The sequence below is a fragment of the Ursus maritimus genome, unplaced genomic scaffold, assembly GCF_017311325.1.
Source record: "Ursus maritimus isolate PB19 unplaced genomic scaffold, ASM1731132v1 scaffold_19, whole genome shotgun sequence".
Classification (NCBI taxonomy): Eukaryota; Metazoa; Chordata; class Mammalia; order Carnivora; family Ursidae; genus Ursus; species Ursus maritimus.
Genome location: NW_024424341.1, coordinates 14,702,936 through 14,717,360, shown reverse-complemented (window position 1 = coordinate 14,717,360; position 14,425 = coordinate 14,702,936). Strand labels below are relative to the sequence as shown.

At 63.0% G+C, this 14,425-nt stretch overlaps 2 protein-coding genes across 4 annotated transcripts in view; one reads left to right on the top strand and one right to left on the bottom strand.

The window, feature by feature from the left end:
• KIFC3 (kinesin family member C3) overlaps positions 1 to 3,513 on the top strand; it is a 37,078-nt gene extending 33,565 nt beyond the window's left edge. For all 3 annotated transcript variants that reach the window (XM_040633367.1, XM_040633368.1, XM_040633369.1), the window contains 7 exons: positions 257 to 380; positions 593 to 722; positions 806 to 1,035; positions 1,236 to 1,370; positions 1,907 to 2,015; positions 2,571 to 2,599; positions 2,792 to 3,513. In XM_040633367.1, the coding sequence (XP_040489301.1) occupies positions 257 to 380; positions 593 to 722; positions 806 to 1,035; positions 1,236 to 1,370; positions 1,907 to 2,015; positions 2,571 to 2,575 (733 nt within the window). In that variant the 3' untranslated portion in view covers positions 2,576 to 2,599; positions 2,792 to 3,513. The remainder of the gene's footprint in view (positions 1 to 256; positions 381 to 592; positions 723 to 805; positions 1,036 to 1,235; positions 1,371 to 1,906; positions 2,016 to 2,570; positions 2,600 to 2,791) is intronic.
• A 764-nt stretch (positions 3,514 to 4,277) lies between these two features.
• The window catches only part of KATNB1 (katanin regulatory subunit B1), a 22,354-nt gene continuing 12,206 nt past the window's right edge, over positions 4,278 to 14,425 (bottom strand). The window contains exons 5-20 of the mRNA XM_040633366.1: positions 10,490 to 10,590; positions 10,091 to 10,132; positions 9,429 to 9,494; positions 9,094 to 9,209; positions 8,602 to 8,673; positions 8,283 to 8,433; positions 7,972 to 8,162; positions 7,725 to 7,855; positions 7,312 to 7,362; positions 6,326 to 6,393; positions 6,067 to 6,186; positions 5,826 to 5,975; positions 5,465 to 5,541; positions 5,291 to 5,365; positions 4,931 to 5,047; positions 4,278 to 4,680 (exon numbers count right to left, since the gene is read on the bottom strand). Coding sequence (XP_040489300.1) covers positions 4,548 to 4,680; positions 4,931 to 5,047; positions 5,291 to 5,365; positions 5,465 to 5,541; positions 5,826 to 5,975; positions 6,067 to 6,186; positions 6,326 to 6,393; positions 7,312 to 7,362; positions 7,725 to 7,855; positions 7,972 to 8,162; positions 8,283 to 8,433; positions 8,602 to 8,673; positions 9,094 to 9,209; positions 9,429 to 9,494; positions 10,091 to 10,132; positions 10,490 to 10,590 — 1,661 coding nt within the window. The 3' untranslated portion in view covers positions 4,278 to 4,547. The remainder of the gene's footprint in view (positions 4,681 to 4,930; positions 5,048 to 5,290; positions 5,366 to 5,464; positions 5,542 to 5,825; positions 5,976 to 6,066; positions 6,187 to 6,325; positions 6,394 to 7,311; positions 7,363 to 7,724; positions 7,856 to 7,971; positions 8,163 to 8,282; positions 8,434 to 8,601; positions 8,674 to 9,093; positions 9,210 to 9,428; positions 9,495 to 10,090; positions 10,133 to 10,489; positions 10,591 to 14,425) is intronic.

Genomic DNA, 14,425 nt, shown 5'->3' with positions numbered 1-14,425 from the left:
GCTGCCCACATGAGCTCAGTGCACCGTGGAGGCAGGAGTAGCACTACCATGAGACTTTTGGGGAACAGTCAGTCTCTGGCCCTCAGCAGACTGAGTGTAGGGGAGGACCTGGAGGGGAGAGGGGCTTAGCAGTTAAGGAAGGCTTCCTGAAGGTGTGATGTGGTGGGAGAACATTCCAGGTGGGGGCGGCGCGGGGAGCAGTGCAAGCAGAGGCAGAAGTGGGAGGAGGGAGTGACCATCTGGCCTGTCCGTGCAGGGACCTGCTGGGGCAGGAGCCCCAGGAGAAGCTGGAGATCCGGCTGTGCCCAGACGGCAGCGGGCAGCTGTACGTGCCGGGGCTGACGGAGTTCCAGGTGCAGAGTGTGGACGACATCAACAAGGTGCAAGCCTGGGGGGCCTGGGGGGCGGGGAAGCGCTGGGGAGACCCGCCCACAAGCCACGCGGAGCTGAACAGGACATGTGGGTTTCCGACGCAGCCTTTGCCAGGTCCTCAGGCCCTGGGGACACCCCCTCCCAGCAGTCCTCAGGGATGGGGTGATTCCAGAGCCCTCCCTACAAACCCTGCGCTTCTGCCCTCCCTGCTCCCCGCCAGGTGTTTGAGTTTGGCCACACTAACCGCACGACCGAGTTCACGAACCTGAACGAGCACAGCTCCCGCTCGCACGCCCTGCTCATCGTGACGGTGCGCGGGGTGGACTGCAGCACGGGCCTCCGCACCACGGGTGAGTAAGGGCCGTGGGCAGCCTGCTTGGAGGACCCCCGGCCCCCCAGGCGGCCTTGACCTGCCCGGGCGCCCTCCCCGCAGGGAAGCTGAACCTGGTGGACCTGGCTGGCTCGGAGCGCGTGGGCAAGTCGGGGGCCGAGGGCAGTCGCCTGAGGGAGGCACAGCACATCAACAAGTCGCTGTCGGCCCTGGGGGATGTCATTGCTGCGCTGCGCTCCCGCCAGGGCCATGTGCCCTTCCGCAACTCCAAGCTCACCTACCTGCTGCAGGACTCGCTCAGCGGGGACAGCAAGACGCTCATGGTGGTGCAGGTGAGGGCCTCCAGTGGGCCAGGCGGGCTGGCCGTCAGCGTGCGGGGCTTGGCCGGCACCACGACCGCGGACCCCCTGCCCCTGTGGCCCAGGAACCCCGGGCCGTGCAGGGAAGGGACCCTTATCCTCAGCAGCTCCAAAGTCAGTGCGCACGCTGCCCCCTCCAGTTCTGAGGGGGAATGAGCTCTCGTGTCCCCTAGGTGTCCCCCGTGGAGAAGAACACCAGTGAGACTCTGTACTCGCTGAAGTTTGCGGAGAGGGTGCGCTCTGTGGAGCTGGGCCCCGGGTCCCGCAGGGCAGAGCTCGGGTCCTGGTCCAGCCAGGAGCATCTGGAGGTATGGTGACTGCCATCGAGGCACCTTGGGCTGGCATGTCCAGGTCATGGGCAGGAAGGAGGGTCTGGGATGGGGGACGGACGAGGGGAAGATGCCAAAGGGGTGCAAGAGGGAGAAGGAGACTCCCTGCTGAGCGGAGAGCCTGACACGGGGCTCGGTCCCAGGGTCCTGGGATCGTGACCTGAGCCAAAGGCAGACATTTAACCAACTGAGCCACCCAAGCATCCCGGCCAGGAGCCTCTTTGGTCTAGATACTTCTTGGCCTCAGAACTACCTGTGGCCATCTCAGCTGGCTGGGGGCGGGCGGGTTGCAGGCTGGCACTCCGGTGCTCAGGAGTAACTCCTGCCCTTTTTTACATACGTTATGTCAGGTAGTTCTCGCAGTAACTGAGGTGGGGCTGTCCTCATGCCCATTGTGCAGATGAGCAGAGTTTCAGGAGGCGGGGGAGGGGAATGGTGGGGGGTGGGGGGAAGCACGGTGAAGATGGGGAGCCAGGGCAGCATGGCACCCACCCACCTCTCACATCTGCCCGCAGTGGGAGCCAGCCTGCCAGACCCCACAGCCCTCAGCACGAGCACACTCAGCCCCCGGCTCTGGGACCACCAGCCGCCCAGGCTCTATCCGGAGGAAGCTCCAGCCCTTGGGTGAGCCTTTGGGGAGTGGGCCATTGGGGGGTGTGTGGGTGGATAGCCACTGGATTGCCCTTGCCTGAATGGACTTTTTGTTTTTCTAAGTTCATAAAACTCATGCAGAACCTGTTTTACAACCTTTTCGGGTGCCGGGAAGTAGTCAGGGCAGGCAGTGCTAGGCCCATTTTACAGATGGGAAATCAAAGGCCCTTGGAGAGGGGGTAGTGTAAGGAGGAAGCTAGCCCTTGGGGCTCCTAGCAGGGCTGGTGGTTTGAGGCCTAGGACACAATTCTCTGAGGCTGGGCTCAAGCCATACATCTGCCAAAGCCGGCCAGGCACCCCTGCCATGGGCCTTGGCTCCTGGGGAGGGTGGGGGCAGGGCTCACCCATTTCCCAGGTGAGGAGTGAGCGCAGGCACGGGACTGGAAGCCAGAGCCCCAGCCCCCTACATGGCCCCACTCACAGAGGGGCCTGGGAGGGCTGGATCCAAGGAGGTAGGGGCCGCAGGGTCCTGGGGGGTCCCAGCCCCAGGCAAGCCCACCAGTGAGACACCTGTCACTTTGATTGCAGCCTGACGGCTGGGGCTGCAGAGTCTCCAGGTGAGTGTGGGGCCAGCGGCCTGGGCCTGCCCACCCACCCGCCTGGCCACCTTGGGTTGCAGGGCTGTGCCGGGGAGAGGGCTGCTCAAGGCTGGGCCTGTCCTGCTGCCGCCTGCTGTCTGTGTGCTTCTGCCTGGCTCCCTCCCATCCGCATACCCCGAGGCTGACGAAACCTCTCTTCCCCTCCTGCAGGGAAGTCCAGGCCGGTGCCTGTGTGACAGACGTGTCCACCCTGCCAGCCCGGGGACTCAGGGACTGGGGCCTGAGGCCTCGCTGGCCTGCTCCTGCTGTAGCACCGGGAGCCTGGGAGGCGGAGGCTGGAGTGGAGGCAGCCCTCCTGCCTTGTATCTGCTCAGAGATGAGAAAACATGTTCAGAAGGAAATGGTGTCTCCTGGCCGTGGCTATGGGTGCAAAAGGCATGGGCTGGAAGGGCAGGGATGGCCCACTCTGCCTGGCAGGCCCGGGCCAACAGTGAGCCCTTGTGGGGAGGGCAGGAGTAGGGGGGAGGGTAGGCCGCTTGCCTGGCCTGGTTAGCCTCTTCCCCAGCCTGCCAGGCCCTGTGTGTAAGGGGTGGGCTGAGGAGCCCCCAGAAGGCACAGGAACCATGGGATCTGGGCAGCTGGCAGGCATCCTGGGGCAGCCCTGGCCTCACTCCCCCCGAGGCGGGCCCTGTGCCGGGTGTGTATATAGTGTTCCTAGGTGTACATAGGAGCGCGGCCCGCCCTGCCGAGGGCTGGGCTGTATTTATGGCTGGCGGGAGGCCAGGGGGTGGGGATTCTGCTGCTCACCTGCCTGGCCCCAGGCTCTCTCCTTACTCCCTGGCCTCTTGACATTTCCCCCTCTGAAATCCTATTTAAGAACTTTTGGAAGCTTAGCCATTTTTACTTATTAAAATAAAAACTTTTTTACACAAGTGTGGTCTGTAAGAGTTGGTCTCAGGGACCCCTGGTCCCACAGCCAGCAGGGCTGGGCTGGCCTGGCTTCCCTGTCTGCCCGAGGCCCTGGCCTTGCCCCCTAGGTGAACTGGCTGTAGGTGAGCCCCACCCTCCCAGTGCTACAAGACCCCCAACCACAAGCTCAGTGAGCCCCCCCCGCCATGGGGGTTGTGCTGGCCTGCACCTGGTCTTGGCGGGGAATGTGCACAGGGGCTCAGAGGGGCCCTCTCGCCAACTGCGGCAAACCTAGCAGCTGCTGCCACAGGAACAGAAAGGATCAGCCCTGGGCGATCCTGCGGGGAAGGAAAGCTGGTCAGAGCCCTCACTGACGAGGGCCACTGCCCTTCCAGCCCTGTCCTCGGAGGCCTGCTGGAGGGCGTCGGAGAGGGTGGTGGGCTCTGGTGGCCGAGCCTGCGAGGCTGAGGTCCTGTCAGCAGGAAGTGTACAGCTGTCGCTGGCCCTGCAGGCATCCATAGAACAGCTGGGAGTGTGGCTGAGGCAGAAGGGATGGGCTGGTGGGGCCCACCCCTCACCTGTCTCCCCTAGCCACGAAAGGGGGAGTTGCTGCCACCTTCTCCCACTTGCCCCTTCCTGCAGGCCTGGCACTCTGCTGCCCCCTGCTGGCCACCCTGCCTCCGGCCTGGAAGGGGAGCCATCTGGCTCTGAGGGGCCCAGGCAGGCAGTCCTGGGCCTGAGAGAGCCGCATGGCCAGAGAATGCCCCTCCAGGCAAACAAACCAGGGAATAGTTACAAATTTAATAAAATTCGCCTTATAAATTACAGCAGCAGCCCTAGGGTGCTCTTTGCTGCCCCAAGAAGCGGGAGTTGGCCAAGCTGGGCAGCCACTGCCAGGGAGAAGATGTCTGAGAGCAGGGCTGTGCAGGTGGCCAGTGGGCCAGAGCGGCCACCTCCAGGATGGCCACAGGGCTGCAGAGGGGGCCGGGCAGAGGCTCACGGGCCCAGGAGCGCACAGGGAACAGGAGTGGAGGCTGAGGCCAGGCCCGAGAGCTCCTCAGTCCAAACTGGCCATGAGCAGGTGCAGTTCTCGGAAGGCACTGCCGTGGCGGCCACTCAAACCCGACTTGCTCTTGACGAGGCCACTGATGCTCTTAAGCTGCTTGTAGCAGAGCCGGCACTTGTGTAGCCTGTGGGCAGAGAGGTCCGCACGACGTGCTAGGGCCTTTCCTGCCACACCACTCCCGCCCTCCTCTGGGAGACAGGCCGAGGCCCCGGATGCAGCCCACCCGGGCCCCGAAGAGCCCTGGCTTCAGCCACCCACATCCCAGGTCCCGAGCTACTGTCCCAGGCACAACCTCCTCTCTGGGCTGGGGCCATCAACAAGCAGGCTGGGCCCTCAGGCCTGTGTACCCCCAAACTCCAACACTGGCCCCTCACCTCTCCTCCCGGCTGATGTCCACACCCACAGAGGGGGGCGCCGCCAGGATGTCCGTGATCAGGGGCAGAAAACGCTGCAGGATCAGCTTCAGCGAGGTGCAGCCAGTCTGCACATAGCTTCAGAGGCGGACAGACAGAGCCCCAGATAGAAGGATAAACAGCAAGATACACAAAGACGGGGTAGGCAGAGGGCCGGGGGCAGCACGGGCTCGTTTTCACCATGGCCTCTCCAACTTGGCAGGAACCGTGGTGCCACACACTCCCAGGGGCGCTGGCCCTGGGGGGTCCTCATTCTCCCTGAGGAGCCTCCTGCCCCTCCCCGTCCCTGCCCTGAGGCCGGTATGGCTTCCCCACACGTACCTCTCATACTTGCTCTGCAGAAGCTTCTCAATCTGTGGCAAGACCGTGGTGCACAAGTCCAGCTTCCATAGGGAGCTGGGGAGAGGACCAGTGGCAGGTACCCTTAAGTAGCTGGCTCCGCCCACCGGGCCAGCTCCACCCACCGGGCCAGCTCCGCCCACGACGACTACTCACGCTTTCTGGTTGACAATGTTCAGGAGGTCCACTACCACCGACAGGTCATTGATGGCCACAGCCGAGTCCACCGACGTCTGTGCAAACAGAGCGCCTGTCAGAGGGGACGGGGACAGAGTAGCCCCTGCTCGGTGCAACGTGATGATGGGCTTTGTTGGGGTCTGTTAACAAGACTGCAACTAAAATAATGTGAGGCCAGGCCCGTAAAGAGGCGCCCAATTAATGGCAGCTCGTGAGGATGATGACTACAGAAACGGACATGAGGCAGCTACCGTGTGGTGACGGGCCACCCAGCCCCATGGCCCGCCCTAGTGCAGCTTTCTTCTGGGGTCAGCCCAAAGCCTGGGGGGCAAGGGCTTGCCTTGATGTCGCCCGTGGTCCACACGGCCCGCACGGTGTCCAGGTTCTTGTGACGGCTGGTGAGTACCACGCACATGGTGTCATGGCCTTTGCGGATCTGTGACATGGCGTCCTCGTCGACCAGCTCCACCTGCTGCGGGATCTTCACAGCCTGTGTGGAACGAGTGCCCAGGTGCTGGTGGTCAAGTTCCGCCCTTGGCCTCTGGGCCTCCACCCTACCCTCAGGCTGGGTCCCCACTCACGGGCAGGAAGTCGGAAGCCTTCAGCCCAATGGGCTCGTTCCGGGTGGCAGGGATGATGGCAGGCTCGGCCTTGGGCGCAGGAGTGGAAGTGACAGCCGGGGGCCGGGGTGGGACCTCGAGCTAGTGGAGTCTGGAGCTCAGTGGGGAGCCAGCCCAAGGCCACCCTCTCTAACCACCCTGGCATGGAGGGCCCCAACCTGGGTTCAGGATGGTGGCCCCACTCCCAGCCGCACACCGTGCCCTCTCCACCTAGACTTACATTTGGCACCGGGAACTGCAAGTCCATGGCTGGGCTGGGCTTGGCTGCCTCCTTGGCTGAGACCATGTCTGGAAGCAAAAGGGAAAGACCTCTGCATCAGATCAGGCCAGAAGGGACTGGCGGGCAGAAGGAGGGCTTGTGGTGGGCCTCTGGGTGGCACTTGTAATTGGGGGGGATGGAGCAGGAGCCGGTGGGGCAACTGAGGAAGGAGACATCACCAGTGTGTATGGGGGGTGAGGGGGACTCCTGGGGAGGCCTGAGGGTGTGGGCTGGACCTGCCCCTTCCCTTTCCACCCACTCAACCACAAGTCTGGCACCAAGCAGGTGTCAAGCACTGCGTGTGGATGGAACCCGGGGAGCTCCCAGGAGTGGCCACCCCATCACCTCGCTGGGAATGGAGTGTGTGCTGGCGGGGGCGGGGGGGGGGGAGAAGGGGAAGGCTGGCAGTGAGAGGACGGTGAGTGGGAAGCACAGGAAACCCCACCAGGAGGAGAATGATAAAATGGCCCTTGAAGAGAAAGCCAGGTGGAGGGGAGGGACAGTCTACAGGACAAGGGTGCCCCACCCTGGCTTCTCCAATCATAAAGCAGATCATGTTTTCTCCCAGCAGCAAAACCCAAACCCCCAGCTAGGGCTTGGCCTCCTCCTCCCACCCCTTCCCCCCTGCAGCTATTCCCAGCTCCCCTGTCTCCCGCAGGCCCTCCGAGGCCCTCTCTCCCTGTGGCGCGCCCTCGCCTCCACAGCGCTGTCCCCTCTGCAGACGCAGCTGGCTGCCACGTCCCTGCTCACCAGGCTGCGGGCTCCTGAGGGGAGCACTTTGCTCAGGCTGCATCACCAGCACCTTGTATGGGCCCGGAGCACAGCACGTACTTTTGGGTGAGCACAGGGAAGAGATCGAGTGGGAGAGAGGCTGCAGATGGTGCCAGGGCAGGGGAGCCCTGGGGAGCTGGTGACCCTGAGAGGCCAGGCTCTGCTCCCTAACTCACCGTCCTCGGGTGGTGCCGGGAAGGGCTCACTTCTTCGGGGTGGTGTCCGACCTGCAGAGGCAAAGGAGGATGGGGACTCACGCTGGCCTGGCCTGGGCACTGGGGGCGGGGGGTGGTGCGGGTGGAAGGGGGTTCCCAGGTGCACACGTAGCTGCAGACCCGCGACCTTGTTCCTGGTTTCAGGAACCCTCAAGGCCTGCCCTCTCCCATCTACTTGCCCCGGTGCGGCCTTCCTTCGCTCAGGGTGGGCTGGGGCACTGAGCGGCTCCCGCGCCTCTGCTAGGGCCCAGGTATGAGCTGGGAATCCAGCCACGGAAGCACAACGACCTGGACACCGTCCCCATAAAGCACCGTCTGCCTCCATGCACAGGTGGGGATGCCGGGCTGGGTCGGGGGCAGGGGGCAGGCCTCACTGATGCTGTTCTTGGGCTGGAAGATCTCGTTGTACTCCTCAGCGTTCTGGATCTCGGCCCGAGACTCCCGCTCATCCCGGTCGTCCTCGCTGCTGGGGCTGCGGCGCTCGCTCTCAGAATTCTGCTTCACCCTGTGGGGCGGGACCAAGCCAACGGGAGGCCAGCCGGGTGAGCCGGGGGTGGGCCCCCCAAAGCCTTCCCAGTGCCCGCCCACCTCCTGAGCCCTCTGGGGCCCTGAGCACCCCACCTCTGAGGCTTGCTGCAGGCTGTGCTGGGCCGCTCATAGATGCGCCGAAGAGGGGCACTGGGGTGGGCTGGCTGCTGCGCCAGGGGCCGGCTGTCCTGCACGGGGTCCTGGGCCACCGTGCCTGTCCTGGTGACCCGCGTCAGGTCCACCACATAAGAGGAGACGTTGCTCTGGGAGAAGGCCACGCCTATCTGCAGGAAGCGGCAGAGGTGGGGTATAGGTGGGCAGGACCCCAGGGCTTGGGGGGGGAAGTGGGGCCTGAGGGGGAGGCGGTGGGCGGCCAGGGGAAGGGCAGGTGGAGGCTCTCTCACCAGCTGATCGTTGCAGACGGCCAGGTCGGCCACCTTGCCCCAGCTGACTAGGACCACGTCAAAGCAGCGCTCGGGCTCCCAGCCGTAGACGCGCAGCGAGTCCTGGCAGCCGCTATACAGACAGCAGCCATCGGGGTTGAAGAGGACACTCCTGGGCCAGGAGAGAGTGGGCCGTGGGTCCCGAGAAATCCAGGGAGGCCGTGGGGAGCCCCGGACATAGGGAGCGGGAGCGGCGATGGGAGAGGCCCGCCCATACCCCATACCCACATCCAACCGCCCGGGAGGAGGGTCCAGAGCCGCCACCCAGCTGCCTGCGTACCTGACGGGCCCTGGCTCTCCTTCGATGCAGCTCACCACCTGGAACTTCTCCAGATCCCAGAACCGGATGGTCCTGCAAAGGCAGTCAGGCTGTGCTGGGAAGCCAGTGTCCCTGTGCTGGCCTCCACACCGGCCTGTGGCCTGGGAAGCCTACTTCTCAGCAAACGCCTGTCTCCCTGGGTTGTGGCCACTAAGAGCAATGCCTTGGGCCAGGGGCTGACCCCGCGCAGCAGGCGGAGGGACTTGGCTGGTGGGAGGTGAGCATGGGCTTTGGATTTGGACACACCCTGACAGCCCAGGACACTGGGGCCGGGGAACCAGGGTTGGGGGAGAGATGGGACCAGGGCCCCATCCTGGCTTGGCTGGAAGTCAGGTCAGTCTGCATAGCATCATTGGGCAGAGAACACTCAGGACAGACACAGACTGGGAAGCTAGACACACGCAGAGGACAGAGACTCGAGAGACGGCGACAGGCCATGCCCCTCCCCCTCACCTGTCTGAGCCGCCAGAAGCCAGGAGGTACTCATTGGGGTGAAACTCCACCACGTTGACAGGCCCTGTGTGGCCAGGGAACTCGGACATCATCTTGCCAGCAGTCAGATCCCAGAGCTGGGGCAGGGTGGGCTGGAGGTCAGGACCGGGCCCGGGAGCTCGCCTGCCCGCTCTCCCTCAACTCCCGCTCCCCCCGCTCTTGATGTCCAAGCCACCTTCCGCTCCAGACAGGCCTGGGATACGCGAGCCCGATCAGGTGGGAGGCGCGGACCCGGCCTGAGTGCGCTCAGCAGACCCCAGGCCCCAGCCCCGGGCCCAGGTCAGGCCAGGAGCTACCTTCACTGTGTGGTCATCGGCGGCCGACGCCAGCCACCGGAGGCACCGCACGGCCTGGCTGTGTCCCTGAGGAGAGGACAGAGCCCTGAGCTCACCCAGCCTGGTCCACCCTGTCCTTGACCAGCAGGCGAGGCAGAGCCAGACGGCCGTGTGCCAGAGATGTCCCAGAGGGACACCTCCCATGCAGGCATGCTTCCCAGTGCTGCAAGATGCTCTGGGAAATCCGGATTTCCAGTCAGATAGTTTGGGAAGTGACGTATCTTATGCCTCTTTTTGGAGTTAGGGGTCTTTCCTTAACATCAAGGATCTAAAAACCTCCAGAATTACATTTCAGCTCAGTGCTTCCAAACACGGATGAACAGGAACCCCCTTTACTACGGACGCCAGTTATCTGCCTACGGAACCAGAGCATGGAGCACAGTTCCGCAAACAGGGCGCTGGGAGGATTCATGGAAAGCGGGGATCCAGGTGGAGCCCCCCGCCCCGCCCAGTGCTTCTGGTTCTGCTAGAGATTCCAGCTTCTCAGCTGGACTCGCATTTCTCACACTCTCCCCCACGTGGCATGGCAATCCCTTCCAGCCCCCGCCAGGGTCCGGGCACTACCCCAGCCTCCACGCCTGCGTGGTGCTCACGGAATGACTGACAAAGGGCGCCTTCCTTACCCTGTATCGGAAGACGCAGCCTTTCCTCCTGATGTCCCAGAGCTGCGGGGAGAAGAGCAGGGCGCAGAGTGAGGACAGGTCACGACCAGGGGGCTGAGGCTGCAGAGGCCTCACCATGCCCCGTCCAGGAGCCCGGGTCAGAGGGTGGTATGTGGCCACGAGCAGAGAAGCGTTCTGGGCACCCCAAAATGACAGGAATCTGCAAACTGCTCGTGGAAGCTGGGCATTCTGGGCAGAAACGTCTGGCGAACGTTTCCACGTCTCTCGGGGGCTGTGGACACGGCCACAGAGGGAAGAGGCCCTTCCCCAGCGCCCAGAGCCCCACTCCTCAGGTCGGACACCTGGCCCAGGGCCCGCTGCCAGCCCCGCGGGGGACAGAGGGCACAGACAGCGTCTCACCTTGATGTTCGTGTCCTGGGAGCCCGAGGCTACGAACTCGCCGTACGGGTGGAAGTCCAGGCTGCAGATGTTGGCTTTGTGGCCCATAAGCGTACGCAGAACTGCGAGGAAGAGAGCAGAGACAGGGACATAAGGGGCAAGCCAGGCACCCGGCAGAGGAAGGGCCGCGGTGGGCATGGGCGCGTGCTTCCATGGTGACTGCACAGAGAACCAAAGCAGCGGCGATTTTAAAAACAGGGAGTCCTGCCACCCCAACATCCGACCTTCCTGTTTTTGTCTCGAGAGAGGACAGCCATTTCTGTCAGGACCTGAGGCCTGTAGCTTGTGCCCTGGGGCTTGTCCCAGCGTGCTCTTGCAAGGGCGCTGCCCTAGAGGCAGCAGAGCTGGAAAACTACTGCACTCAGTTCATGGACAGCCAGACAGCTTATATTCTGCTGGGCATCCCGCCATAGCTGAGACAGAAGAGGGAGGTAGAGGGGCGCCTGGGTGGCACAGCGGTTAAGCGTCTGCCTTCGGCTCAGGGCGTGATCCCGGCGTTATGGGATTGAGCCCCACATCAGGCTCCTCCACTGTGAGCCTGCTTCTTCCTCTCCCACTCCCCCTGCTTGTGTTCCCTCTCTCGCTGGCTGTCTCTATCTCTGTCAAATAAATAAATAAAATCTTTAAAAAAAAAAAAAAAGAATTGGGAGGTAGGAGAGGTCCATGCTGGGGGAGAAGCTGCTTGGTTGAAAAAGAGAAATCCGGGAAGGCTTTTTGGAGGAGGGGGTATTTAAACAGGACATCAGTGAGTGGAGGATGAGGGAGGATATTAGGCAGAGGGAAATGGTGGGCAAAGGTGCCAAAGACGGCAACGTGCCTAGAGTGGCCGTGGTGCCCACACCAGCCCGCTGTCCAAGGGGATCTTGAGGGTAGCTGCGAGGATGAGACGAGGTGCTGTGCGAACCGAGAGAACACACAGAGGACATGACCGGGGCCAGTCACCTCCTGCTGCCCTGGGAAGCCTCAGCTCCCTTCCCTCATGGTTTTGCTTGCAGCTCCATGGCCGGCCTGGCCTGCAAGCAAACTTTGGCTTTCCATCTCAGAGTATTCCCTGAGAATTCGCCTCTTCTCTCTGGCCTCAAGTGTCTCGCTTTTTGGAAGATCTATAACTCGGCTGTCTGAATGAAACGGATCGTCCCGTACGTGTGGGGGCCGAGGCGCGTGGGGATCCAGCCATCCTTAGGTTGGTCATCCTTGAGCCCAGGTGAAACAGTTGCCTTGCGAGGCAATGAGCTCTCCACTGGAGGAGGTGTTCAAGCAGACTCCGAATGTAGTGCTTTAGGGACAAGAGAGTTGAACTCCAGGCACTGAGTGATTTAAATAAACTCTACTGTACGACTGTCTCCATCCCTCCAGGTCCAGGTACAGGCTCTGCTCCTTGCTTGCTGTGGGACCCTGGGCAATCCCTTACCCTCTCCGAGCCTCACAATGGGTCTCGATCAGAGTTAAGACAATGGGACAGAAGGTGCTTAGCATGGGCGTGCACCAGGTCAGTGCTCAATGAATACCACTTAGTTACTCCTTTCTGCATGACAGCTGCTTCCTCCGTCCCCCAAAGCGAACCTTCTCCTCTCCTCCGGCCTCAGAGCACCTGTCCTGGTTCTCGGTCTTCTGGCACCCATGATGACCACTACTCAGTGCCATGGCCATTCGGGCGCCTCCCTCGTCCCCAGGATGGCTGCTGAGGGGGTGTGGTGTGTCGAGGACAGCCTGAATGACTTCAGCACACTAGCTCCCCTGCAAACAGCACCAGGAGGCAGGCAAGAGCCTCAGGCCGGTCAGCAGGGCACACAGCCGGAATTTAGAGCAGGCATCGGAGTCCCGAGAAACAGGCTTTACCATGTGACCCTTTACCTGAGTCAAGGGAGCTCATCTGTCTAGGGCTCCTGCGACAGTAGGGGCAGGAAATGTGAGCTGCTCTGGCGGTTATCTGCCTCGAGGACAAAGTGCATCCCTCTGACCACGGCCTACCACAGCCACACAGCCTCCTTGGGGCCACGCTGCGGCAGGCCTGAGCCACCCTCCCATCCTTCACAGAGTGGGACAAGGTGCCCGCCACGTCTGTCGAGTAGCGAATTCAACCACGCCAAAACCTCAGCCGCTCCTCCCCCACACCTTGCAGCGGTCAGACGCCGCTGGGGCTCCCGCACCGCTGTGCCGCCCAAGTCCAGGGCCCAGAGGGGCCAGACGCGTGCTGGCTCTGCTCTAGTCTGTGCCTGCCTCCCAGCCCACTGGCCTGGCATCCCACAGCAAGGCTTCCAAAATCCCGCCCTGCCCCGAGAGGACGTGGCCGGTTCCACCCCTGCGTGGGCCAGATTCATAAAACGCAGGCTACCTTCCTGTGGGATGGCTGGGCTGACCCACCCCTGCCCTCTGGCTGCGCTGTGGAAAGCAGGCAGGACCACATTCTTCCAGCGTGACTTCTGCCCTTGCTCTTCTGTCCCAGGAGGGCCCTCAGAAGGCGTCCTACTGCCGGACTCAGCCACAGGATCCAGGAGTTGCAGGCTGGAGGGCGTCCTGGATCCGTCCGCCCCGTGCAGGAACCTCCAAGCCCTCCCCGCTGATAGCTGTTCGACCTCCGCCCAAACTCTCAGCTGTGGGCTGCCTTTCAGTGCAACCCACGTGATGAGCGGACAGCCCTTTTAGAAACCCCTCTGCATCTGGGTGCCAAGCTGCCCCTCATTTTCACTCAAGCTGTGGCGGGTGGGGGTGGAGGTCAGCTTGTGGTCTCAGCTCTTCCCACCAAGGCTGCTGCAGGCACGTTTCTGTTCCATCACTGAACCCTCGAGAGGCAGAGTGAACAGCACTGGGATGGGAGTCTTGACGCCAGGATTTCAGTCCCGGGTTCCACCACTCTAGCCATGGGGTCTTTATCAAGTTCTGGGGCCCTCCTTGGGTGCCAGTTTGCCCATGTGTCAAATAAGGGGGCCCTGCCAACATGGCTCTGCATCAGAATCACCGGGAAGCTTCCTGAAAGCCGGATTCGGGGCCTCCGCCACTACTGATTCCGGTTCCCTGGGCGCGGGGCCGGGGCCACGTGTTTGGGAAGAGCTCCTTGCAGAGCAGCCAACCCCGAGACGCCAGGGCCCGGGAATTCCACACGTGGTCGGTTTTTGTTCTTTGCCCGCCTCAGGGAGCTCCTCACGTTTCCCTTGTGTGTGAAGCAGTCATGGCTGAGAAAGTGGCGCCCTCGGCTTCTCTCTCCCGTCCCTGGCTCCTCAGTGAGTGGGGAATGGCTGCTGCCATCCACTGAGACTCAGATCCCGGCAGAGGCATCCCAGGAAGCAAACCACCTTCTGCCCGAGCCTTTCTGCTCCATTGGCCGGAGCCCAGCCAGCCAGGGCTTGCTCCCCGCCAGGCCCTGGAGTCCAGCAACGCCCCGGCTCCTGCGTGCAGCCAGGCAGCGGGAACACACGCTGAGACGCTAAGCACGTGGCCCCGGCGGGTCACGTCCCGGGCTCTGTCTGGCACGTGCACCCATCACCGGGCGGGCAGGGCTCCCCTGAGAGGCCCGGCGGCAACCTCTCTCTCGAGGACCATCTACATGAGCAGAGCACCGTCCTCGAGCAGAGAACCCAGCCGGCGGGCGTGCGTGGCTGCCGGCCACCGTCCTGCCGTGGCAGGAGAGCACACAGGCCCGGAGAGCCCTCTGGGTCTCAACCAGGCAAGGGGCTCTCTTTCGGGAAAAGCAGCCTCAGCAAAGCCCACGCCGCTGCTCCCTCTCCTGTCCTTCGGGTGGCGGAGGGCCTCCGGCCTGGCACGCTGGCACGTCCAGGCTAGACGCTGGCAAAAGCAGCGAGCAAGCAGGCTCTGCTTGACCTCTCCAGGCTGCGCTGCATCGTGTTCTGGAAACGATGTTGAACTAGCTGTCAACACTTAGAAACGGGGGGGGGGGGG